Source organism: Lynx canadensis, chromosome D4 (genome assembly GCF_007474595.2).
Source record: "Lynx canadensis isolate LIC74 chromosome D4, mLynCan4.pri.v2, whole genome shotgun sequence".
Classification (NCBI taxonomy): Eukaryota; Metazoa; Chordata; class Mammalia; order Carnivora; family Felidae; genus Lynx; species Lynx canadensis.
The window spans coordinates 66,555,762-66,567,793 of NC_044315.2; the positions used below are offsets into that span (position 1 = coordinate 66,555,762).

The window sequence follows — 12,032 nt, forward strand, 5'->3', positions numbered from 1 at the left end:
AGCAGATGTTCCATACAGAGAAGCTGCTCTTATTATTATAAAATGCAAAGACGATCTCATGATGTAAAAGCTTGAGATTTGTTTTGTTATGGTAGTAAATAGTGTTTCCCTGTGGACTTCTTTGTGCTGCTCATGTGAAATCCAAGGAAAACAGTAGAATAGTGTTTGCAATAAGGAAAGATAGCTCTTTGTTCCCCTCAACAGACAAAAGAAGCTCATTATGTATCAAGTAGTGACTGTTGCTATTGAAATGGTTTATTTGTATGTTTTTTCTGTTTTTTTTTTTCTAGGGATTTATTTGTGGCTTTTCAGTAGCAACAGGTGCAGCAGCGAGACTAGTGTCAGGATACGACAGCTATGGAAATATCTGTGGGCAGAAAAATGCAAAGTTGGAAGCAATACCAAACAGTGGCATGGACCACACCCACCGGAAGTGAGTAGACTGTTGGCTGAATGAACTCCATGGAAACTTTGAACGGGGGTAGAAAATCCTGCTCTTTTATATTTTCTAATAATCTTCAGTAATATATTATTTTCATATGACTCCTGTTGGTGTTTTTACTTTTTAACTGTCCACTTGAATCATTCCTGGTTTTGGTCTCTAAATACATTTTCCAGGAAATAAAATGAGCTGCCAGGTTAAAATGGGTGACCTTCAGGGTTTAACGAGTAAAGGCTTGATTTGAGAGGGTTATTCCTTTACTCTGTTTTCCCATTAGCCTATAGGTTGTACACAAAGTTTTAACTCAGGAAATAACATAATATTTTTTCTTCCTAAGATTGTACTTGATGGGAGAGAGAGGGATGGTAATGGATTTTGAAACATTAAAGGTATAATGAAACATTTTGTGATGCATCATTTATAAGTACAGTACGCATAAATTTCCAATTTTATAAAAGATACATTTTCTTTGTCAGACTTTAAAATTTGTTTTGAGTTCTCAAGCTTCATCTTTTGAATGTCTTGAAATTCCTCAATTGTCTTTTTTCTTCGGAGGAGCTATGACTTCATTTTTAATGTCTGTGAGGGAAATGTATTTCATGAAACATATTTTAGGTATGATGTCAGTGTATTTGTCCACACTGTATATTTATGCCCTACTTGATTAGACAGGTCTAATAAATAAAGACAGATCTTCAGAATTAACCAAACTAATTTTAAAGTAATGGGTTATCCAATTCAATTAATGAACTTTATAGGAAAAGGCTAAGCAGTAGAAACATTTTTTTAGGCTATAGTTGTCTTAAGAAACATTTTCCAGGATGTGATAACTATTCTTATTATTAGATAAATCTGTTTGTTAAGTCATGGCCACTACCGGCAAATACAAGATTAATTTGATAATTTCACAAACCTGAAGAGACCCAAAAGGTTAGTAATATCTCAAAGATAGTTCCCCATTGAGTGAAGGAATAATGCTATTCAAATAAATGAAATTTTAAATAATAATAATAAATATTTGTCTAGCATGCCATAGTTGGCAAGCATATGATACCATGCTGTGAGGTAGGTGTAGCAGAGGCTTAGAGAGATTGAAATGATTTTCTCAAAAGTCTGGTTGCTCAGTGGAATATCAAACGCAGACCATGAGCTTTTCCCCTGATAAAGCACCTGCATCCCTTGACAGAAGTAAAAACTGGACTCACGGAGAGTAATTTGGAGGATTTTCATTTATCCTATTTTTTGATTGCCTCATAAAATTAACACAAATTTTAAGCCTTGTATTCCCGTAACAAGATAGCCTATATATATATATATATATATATATATATATATATATATATATTTTTTTTTTATTTTGAAATAATTTTAGACTCATAGAAGTTGCAAAAATAGTACAGAATTCTACATCTTTTTTTTTTGTAGGTTGTGTTTTTTGCTGTCAAATACTGTTTGACTCGTTTTTGTTTTTTTTTTTTTAATGTTTGTTTTTGAAAGAGAGAGTGCAAGCAGGGGAGGGGTAGAGAAAGAGGGAGACACAGAATCGGAAGCAGGCTCTGAGCTGTTAGCACAGAGCCCAACATGGGGCTCAAACCCACAAACTGTGAGATCATGACCTGAGCTGAAGTCAAATGCTTAACTGGCTGAGCCACCTGGGTGCCCCATGTTTGACTCTTTAACACTGTTCACATGTACCAACCATAAAATATCACTATTTAGATAATTTAGGAGGTTGGAAAAGGGCTCTCTTCCCTCAGGTCTGCTGCTCATATGAGGTCATACTCATGTATATGGCTTCTTTTGTAACTTGCTGATGGTTCCAAGCTTATTCTCACCATAAAGTTTGTGTAAATGTCACTCTTCACATTAACCTTGTGGAGGTTCATTTGGTCGATTTTTAATTTATATATACACACACACACATACACACATATATGTGTGTATGTGTGTGTGTGTGTGTGTGTGTATTTTGGCCTCTCACAAAGAAAGCCTGCTTTTTATTCCAAAAAATGATTACTTTTCCCTGAGTGCTTAGCAGAGCTGGGAACCATTCATGGATAGCTGTAGGGGAAATAGTTTCCCGAGTATAGCTACACTTTAATTCGTGTGTACGTGTTTATTTATTTTTGATCTCTCCTTGTTCTTCTCTGCATATAAACATTTTAGTACCGACCCATCTAAGTATTTCTACCTATAAATGGTATATATAGTATTTAATGAACAATACGTTTTGAACATATCTTTCTCAGGTAAGTCTATACTGTTTGGGTTTGAAAGAAGACACAGTGCCTTTGTGTTTGTTACCTTTATGCCATCTTCTTCTTTTTCCTGCCACATGCATTAGTTTCCTCCTATATCATTTCCTGATATATCTTTGTCTTCATTATGAATACTAGGCCCTACTATAGCTATACAATTTTTTAAACCTGTTTTATCTGCTACTACCTCAACTTGACCCGGATCACTATTTTCTTCGGTTTCTTATCCTCGGTCCCTAGTACCTGATACTTATTAGGACCTACCTCCATACATATTTGTTGAATAGGTTAAAAATCTTGAATACAGGGGTCCCTGGGTGGCTCAGTCAGTTAAGCATGTGACTCTTGATTTTTGCTCAGGCCATGATCCCAGGGTCATGGGATCCAACCCCATGTTGGGCTCTGTGCTGGGCATGGAGACTGTTTAAAATTCTTTCTCTCCCTTTCCCTCTCTACACCCCCTCTAAAAAAACAAATTAATTAATTAACTAATTTTGTAAAAAAAGAAAAATCTTGAATACAACTAACTCTTTCTTGCCTTCATGAGTATTATTTCCTCTGTCAAGAAGAAAACTTTCTCCCATTCTTTACGTGGCTAAATTCTACTCACCCTTCAGCTCTCAATATAAATGTTATTTCCCAGGTGGCACTTGGGTGGTTAAGACGGTTGAGTGTTCAACCTCACTTAGCTCAGGTCATGATCTCACAGTTCATGAGTTTGAGCCCCACATCGGTTTTGCTGCTGTTGGCACAGAGCCTGCTGTGGATCCTCTGTCACCCCCTGTCTCTGCTCCTCGCCTGCTTGTGCTCTCTCCTTCAAAAATAAATAAACATTATAAAAATAAATAAATGTTATTTCCCAGAAGGGTCTTTTCTGATCTCACAAATTATTTTTTTTTAATATTTACTTCTGAGAGAGAGAAAGACAGAGAGACAGAGCGCAAGGGGGGAGGGGCAGAGAGAGAGGGAGACACAGAATCCGAAGCAGGCTCCAGGCTCCGAGCTGTCAGCACAGAGCCTGACACAGGGATTGAACTCACGAACTGTGAGATCATGACCTGAGCTGAAGTCGGACGCTTAACTGACTGAGCCACACAGGCGCCCCTGATCTCACACTTTAAATCAAGTGTTTAAAAATGCTCTCTCTTCTGGTGCCCAGTTGGCTCAATCGGTAGAGCCTGCAACTCTTGATCTCAGGGTTGTGAGTTCAAGCCCCATGTTGGGTGTAGAGTTTGCATACGTACATAAATACATAATCTCTCATTGTATCCTATAAACTTTTGCACTTATTTGTTAAATGTTTGCCTCTTCTAAGTTCCCTGAAAGCAGAAGTGAGGTATGTTTTGTTCATTACTATATCCTCAGTATTTGGAATGTAATAGGCACTTAATTAAATGTGTTTGAATGGGTAAAAAATATATAAATTTTTTTCTTAAAATATTCTTTAACAAGTGAATTATCGGGGCGCTTGGGTGGCTCAGTCGGTTAAGTGTCCGACTTTGGCTCAGGTCATGATCTTGTGGTTCACGAGTTCGAGCCCCGCATCGGGCTCTGTGCTGACAGCTCGGAGCCTGGAGCCTGCTTCCAAATTCTGTGTCTCCCTCTCTCTCTGACCCTCCCCCCATTCATGCTCTGTCTCTGTCTCAAAAATAAATAAATGTTAAAAAAAAATTTTTTTTAAGAAGTGAATTATCAAGTCTAAGGATCTGAATATTTTAAGATTATTAATAAATATTGCTGATGAATATGGCTTTCCATAAAAAGGCTATTCCATTTACATTCCCACCAACAATGTCTGAGATTGCTTTATCTTTGCTAGTATTACTAGTTTATATTTTTCACTAATTTGGTTAACCAAAAAATGGTGTCGTATAGTTTTAATTTGCAGGTCTTTGGTTATTCATCAGCATGAGCCTTTTTCCTCCACACGTTTGCTGGCCTCAGGACAACTGTTGTGCTGGCATTATCTATTCTTGGTCTTCTAATCTCTAATCTTCTCCATCCTTTATACTGTGATAGGATTAAGTTCTTTAAAACACTTTTTATGGTCATTTCCCTGCTCAAGAGCCTTTTGTTTAGTGTGGATGCCTATAGTATCGTAAATGAGCCCACTCAACACCTGCCATTCCAGGCTTCCCATGATCTAGATAGACCCTTTGTTACCTATTCAGTCCTCTCCCACTGCTTCTCCGTGTAGTAGTAGTCTTGTCCGGGATATTCATTCTGTCTGTGTGCTGTCCACTCTACCGCTCAGCTGCCAACCTAAGTTCTTGAAAGATGTAAGGGCCGGGGGGTCTCATAACTAACCTCTTCATGACATATTTCAAAACAGACTTTATCCCATAGCCATCTTTTATTACCTGAACTTTCCTGTCTCAAATTTGTTTTTCTCTTGTCTTGAAGTTCTTCTTCAATTATATTGTGTGTTTTTTCTGCCTGCATTAATTATAATTTGCTAGGTAACAATATTGCATAAACTTAGTGGCTTAAAGCAAGACACATTTAGAATCTCAGAGTTTCTGTGGGTCAGGAATCTGGGTATGGCTTAGCTGGATCTCTTGCTTCAGAGGATCTCACAGGACTGCAATCGAGGTTTTGGTCAGGGCTGGGACTCTGCTTGGGAGCTCCCTTTCCAAGCTCATGTAGTTGTTGGCAGCACTCGGTCTTTCAAGATAGTTAGACTGAGAGCCTTAGCTCTTTATGGCTGTCAGCCCAGGGCCACCCTCGGTGCATGCTATATGGGCCACTCTGCATGGCGGCTTACTTCAAAGCCAGAGAGGGAAAGCATCAATAGAGAGAGTCTGCTAGCAAGATGAAAGTTAGATTTCATGTAATATAATTATAGAAGTGATGTCCTTTTACCTTTGCCATATTCTACATGGTAGAAGCAAGTCCCAAGTCCCACCCAAACTCAAGGGGAGGGAATAATTGGAGCATCTTAGAGTCTTCCAGCACCCTGCCCAACTCTGTCTCTCTCGAGTGCCATGTTTAGCTCCCAGATTTAAATACCCAAGAGTTATTCCATAGTAGCTTATTGAATTGAAATAGTAGAGGAAGGAAGAAAGTTAGAAGAGAAATGGGAAAGGGAATGCCTTTGACCTGTTCTAACCAGAAAATTTAAGATGCCAAGATGACTGTAAGAATTCCACTAGTAGTAAAGAAAAGGCAGTATTGTATTGCCTTACCATTCTTATTGTAATGTGTTCTTTTTCTCCAAATAATATTTTTGACCTGACAATGTATTTACTGCAGTAATAAGGATGTATAGGAAAATGGTAGACAGTGTTTTATGACATACAAGAAGGCCCCAACTTCAAATGGATTATGTTCCCAAAGTTCACTTTTAAGTTGGTTCTTTGAGATGTGTACAACTTTTCTGCGTAGAAACAATGCTATCAATAAGGTTTTGAGCCTGGGTTAACTCAGGAAAGTTCATTTATCTTAGAACCACATAGCATCAGAGATGAAAGACTTCTTTAAGATTATCTAGTGTGTAACCTCCTTAAAGTACCCCATCAAACATTGGTGAGTGCCAACTAAGGCTCAGAGAGGAAAATGACTTGTTTTGTAGCTGAGCTATTATTATAGCTGAGGTGCTAGAGAATGTGGGTAAGGCTTATGGTCTTTCTTTTTTTTTTTGGTTGTGGGGAGAGGGATAGTAATAATATATTTTGAACTCTGATCGACAATTCCAAAAACATCTCTTCCGCCACATTCTACATTGCCTACCATTTTCAAAACCATAAAGCTAGCTTTACAGTGTATGTGCCAATTTTTAGACAGAGAATTATTATTATTATAGAAATTGTTCCCAAAGGGGAAGCCCCTTTGAATAGAGCAGGGCTGTTTCTAGTTCTAAGATACAGGATTCATGGATGTGGGAACTGTAGTAGGACAAAACCTCTAGCTCTCTTGGCCCCTGGGGAGATGATTGGATGAGGGGAGGTGTTGTGTTTCCTCCATGGATGTTACCTTGTCCTGGGTATCTGGGACGGGAGAGGCTATGGTAAGGTGCCCGTGACTCTTAGCACGCATAGGTTATTGTAAAGCTAGGTTCACGTATGTAGGGAACTGCTTTAATCTTTTTTATATAGGTATTATATCATTATTAGAAATTTTTTCTCCATTCTGCAGACAACCCTAACAGAGTTTAGCAACTCTTTCTTTGTAACTCTTAAGTAATTTTCTCAGTCAGATAAGTGAGATATATCTCACTTATCAATATTGATTTTTCCATAGAGGTTCCAAAGATATATTTTTTGCACATATCTAACTTTCTTCTTTATCTTTTTATCTTTCCTCTGAGGAAGCCATTTAAAGCCCCAATCACTGATAAAGGCTCTTTGACCGTAAAATGCCTCTCTGATTTCAGATAATCAGTATTAACAGGATATGCGGGAAGTAGAGGTCTGAGGAGGTTGATGGCATACATTTGTAAGTAAAATCTTTAGGGGGCATTTTATTTGAGACCTTTTTCAATTACCTTTGTAACCTGTGGCAGAGTATCTAGCGTGAGTTTTACTTCTTTCCTTTAACTGTCTCATTCCCCAGAAATCCACAGTATAGAAGGTTTGTGCTGGAAGGGCCCTGGAGATCACAGAGCCCCTTCATTTTACAGGTGAAGAGACTGGGGTCTAGGAAACGTCAGTGGCTTGATGAAACAGTAGCATTAGGACTAGCACCCCACTCTTCATGCCCTTGTGCTCTTTGTATTATGTAGTGGTAAGTTCCTGTGATTCCATTACCACCCCCCCCCCACCCACGCACTTTTCACTTTTGGGGCATCTCCCTCTGGATTTTTAAAGATGAAAGACCTTTAGTAGAACATGCAGAGAAGAAGGGGCAGGTTACATAAATCAGTAAAGTCATAACTAAAAAAACTTTGAAACCTGTACAATCTATGAAGGCTTTGAATAATTTGAAGGCAGTTTTCTCTGTTTTTCTCTCAGGTAAAGAACAGACATTTTAATGATTAAATACGTCGTTCTTATTTCACATTTGGGCATTTCTACCATTTGTGTGTGATTGATTGATTTTTATATTCTAGAGAGAGAGAGAGAGAGAACAGACAAAAGGGGCAGAGGGAGAGAGATTGAGAATTTTAAGCAGGCTCCACGGTCAGTGCAGAACCCAGCATGGGGCCCCATCCCACGACCCTGGGATCATGACCTGAGCCAAAATCAGGAGTTGGATGCTCAACTGACTGAGCCACCCAGGCCCCCCAGTTTGTGTGTTTTAAATACTTACTGGAAGATATGTAACTTAAACTGATAATGTTACTTTTTATTTAGTTGATTGTTTAATAGACAATAGTCTTCTTTTAAAGACACTCTCTATGTTTAAGATCTCTGTGTGGATACATCATTGGCCCCTGATTACTTTCCCTAAAGCTCAGGGCTCTATAGGTTCAGTGTCTGATTCAATCTACTCCATGACACTTATAAAGGCTTATTTGGGGGTTGGTAGTGATACGGTAGAATTTAGAGAATGTGTTTACTCTTTAAACTACCCATAACAAGATTGCCCAGTTTCCTGGGCCTGCACCATGCTGTATACCCATCTATTTTAGGAAGAACATTTTTCTGTAATTAGTTAATATGTAAAACATGCCTTTTTTGAATACCTTTTAAGGAGTTATGAAATCTTGTTGACCATGCATACCTGTCCCTTTTTGAACAAGAAAAAGAACTGAAAAAGTAAAGTTAAAATTACTTGCCTTAAGGATCCTTTAATCAGCCAAGTACAGTTAGTTCATGTTTATGGACCTAGGACTTCTGTCTCGTCTTCCTGATGACTTAAATTACTGTTTACTGAATGTCTATCATTCACCATTCTTTTTTTTTTTTATTTTTTTGTCTATTTTTTAATTTAAAAACATTTTTTTAATGTTTATTTATTAAGAGAGAGACAGAGTGTGAGAGAGGGAGGGGCAGAGAGGGAGACACAGAATCTGTAGCAGGCTGCAGGCTCCGAGCTATCAGCACAGAGCCTGACGTGTGGGGCTCGAACTCAGAGACCGTGAGATCATGACCTGAGCTGAAGTAGGATGCTCAACCAACTGAGCCACCGGGTGCCCCATATGTTTGTTTATTTTTGAGAGAGAGAGAGAGACAGAGTATGAGTGGGGGAGAGGTAGAGAGAGAGGGAGATACAGAATGGGAAGCAGGCTCCAGGCTCTGAGCTGTCAGCACAGAGATCAATGCAGGGCTTGATCTAACGAACTGTGAGATCATGACCTGAGCCAAAGTCAGATGCTTAACCAACTGAGCCACCCAGGCACCCCTGTCCTTCACCATTCTTGAAAATTCTGTTTATTATTTTATTTAGTTCTCAGCAAACACCTATTGACAGTCTGTGTGCTAGAGACCTCTATTAGGAATAATAAAATAGGAGGCAACCTAAATGGCTGAAAAAAGAGGTTTGGTTAAACTCATCTATTCATGCATTACATTTCTTGGCCATATTCTTTGGGTTAGGCTTTGGAGAGTTAGTCTTAAGGAAAAGAGGCACGCTCTTTTATCTCATGGAAATTACAATCTAATGGAGAAAACAGAACTTAATAAACTCATCATATGATCACAAGAGTTATTACAGCTGTTGAAAGTGTTATGAAGGGAGAGGTGTGGGGCATGAGAGAGGTTGTAATAGGAGGACCTGGCCTAGTCTGAGGTACTACAGAATGGAAAAATTATGGTGTAGAATCCTGTCCATTGACACGGAATAGCCACATAATGTTTTTAAGGGAGAATATTACAGAACAGCATATATAGTATGATTTTATTTATATGTATAAAAATATGCAAGTATATAGAAAAGTATAGAATGGCATGAAAATGTTAACATGTGGTTAACTGTTAAATTGTGGATGGTTTCAGGGTGCCCGGCTGCCTCAGTCAGTAAAGGACACAACTCTTGATCTCTCGGTTTTGAGTTCAAGCCCCACATTGGGTGGAGAGATTACTTAAAAAAAATGTGGGTGGCCTTAATTTTCTTTTATACTTGGTCCCTTCATTTTTCATTAATCCATATATATCATTTGCATAATGAAAATGGAATAAAAGGCATTCATAATCTCTGTCCTTGAAGAGCTTGCATTTAGTGGGAAGACGGAATATACAGATAAGCCATAACAGTGCAATGTGGGACATCCTAGAAGTATTATGTATTGGAAACTCAGTGACTCCAGTTTCTTAGGTTCCTAACTGCAGACTAGTGGGGACAGAAAAATAAGGCAAGTTGATGGGGGCAGGGGAACCACCACTATATTAGTTTCTACTGTTGCTGTAACAAATTGCCACAAACTTTAGTGTCGTAAAACAAAAAAGTTCTCTGTAAATCAGAAATCTGTGCACTGCATGGCTCAGCTGGTTCCCTGTTCCAGGTTTCACAAGGCTGAAATCAGTGTCAGCAGGGCTGTGTTCCCTTCTGGAGGCTCTGGGGAATGAATTTTCTTCCCAGCTCATTCAAGCTGTTGGCAGAATTTAGTTCCATGTGGTTGTCAGACTGAGGTCCCATTTGCTTGCTGGTTGTCCACAAGGGGTCATTCTCAGTTTCTAGAGGCAGCCCATATATCGTATAGCCTATATTCTGCGGCTCATGATCCATTTCCTTTAGCAACCGTGGATCAGATACTTCTCATGCCTCAGTCTCTCTAACTTTGCCTTCTTCAGGGTAGCATCTTGGTCTAGATTGTCTACGTGGGTGGAAGAATCACTCAGCCAATGACTGGGGGTTCGGGGACAGAGTCATTTTAAGTGGGGTTTTAGAGCTTTAGGTGGGTTGGAGGTTCAGAGCAGGACTTGCATTCTAGCGGGGGAAAATCATACACAGTGGTGATGAAGGCTTCTTGGACCGAGTGGTAGCTCAAGAGCCTATCACTAGTGAATTCCAATTAGAATACCAAACTTGGTTCTCATTGGCTGAAGAATATTGTGGGCTGAGTCTACAGGTTGGAGTTCTGTAGGTCAGGCTGAAGCTGGGTGAACACTGGCACCCACAGTAAAGATCTCCTAACTCTGTCTTGTGGAGATATAGAGGCTTAGGAGGGGAGAGATAGTGCATTTTATCCCTCATGCTAATGCTTGAGTTTTACAGCTTTCAGAATATTCTTGAGAGCAGCTCGGTAGATCACCTATCTCTAAGTTTGAACAAATGGAGATACTTTAAGCCTTTGATGGATTTGGCTTTGCTTTGAGGGAAAGCACTGTCCTCTTTGCCTCTTGTCAAAGTCTCTGATTCTAACATTAACCGACCACCTTACCTAGTTTGGCTCAGCATGAAAAAGAACAGCCTAGATAGATACTTAACTTGAACTTGCATTTGAGCACTCACTTTGCCACACATTTATAAGCATTGGAAACAGTAACATTTATGATGTTCTAAATAGAAACTTATTGTATTATTTATGCAGTTTTTTCTAAACTTTATTTTTCTCTCATGGAAAATGTTAGAATTTGTAAAAATGAGGGGCACCTGGGTAGCTCAGTCGGTAAAGCATCAGACTCTTGATTTAGGCTCACCTCATGATCTCACGGTTCGTGAGTTTGAGCCCTGAGTTGGGATCTGTGCTGACAGTTGAAGCCTGCTTGGGATTCTTTCTCCCTCTCTCTCTGCCCCTCCTCCACTTGCCTGCTATCTTGCTCTCAAAATAAATAAAAATAAATTTTAAAAAAGTTGTGAAAATGATAGGTAAATTTTCCGAAGGCAAATTTATGGAGGCATCTTTGGAAAAATTTTTTTGTCCTATTTTGTGACCATACTACTCCTTAACCTGAATTGTAAAACTTTTTACAAAGGTAACATCTGTGTTTCTAGTATAATTCTACCTCTAGGGTACTACTTGCTATGGATAATACCACTAGCAATTTGAAAGAGGAGATTCAATTACATACCTTAGAAAAATGTACGAGTTGAAAGTTGAAATGTTTTGCAGATTCTAAGTAGGGAAGTAAAAACCACTTAGGGGGTGCCTAGGTGGCTCGTCTGACTTTTGATTTCAGCTCAGGTCATGATCTCAGGGTTTGTGAGATTGAGCCCCACGTTGGGCTCTGCACTGACAGCATGGAGCCTGCTTGGGATTCTCTCTCTCTCTCTGTCTCTGTCTCTGTCTCTGTCTCTTTCTCTCTCTCTGCCCCTCCACCACTCATGCTGTCTTCCTCTCTCCCCCTCTCTCTTTCTCTGTCTCGTAAAATAAATAAATAAACTTTAAAAAGCCACTTAGAATTAGATGACATGTATGCACTGAGGCAAGGATGGGATGGTTGGTTTTTGTCTGTGTTACCTTCTTGGGTGTGTGCTGCTGTCATTTAAGTTAAATAGCTGATTATACGTGC

At 39.1% G+C, this 12,032-nt stretch overlaps 1 protein-coding gene across 3 annotated transcripts in view; it reads left to right on the forward strand.

Moving 5' to 3' along the window:
* Positions 1-12,032, forward strand: part of SLC44A1 (solute carrier family 44 member 1) — a 200,313-nt gene that overhangs the window by 65,779 nt on the left and 122,502 nt on the right. For all 3 annotated transcript variants that reach the window (XM_030293175.1, XM_030293174.2, XM_030293173.1), the window contains exon 3: positions 291-433. In XM_030293175.1, coding sequence (XP_030149035.1) covers positions 291-433 — 143 coding nt within the window. The remainder of the gene's footprint in view (positions 1-290; positions 434-12,032) is intronic.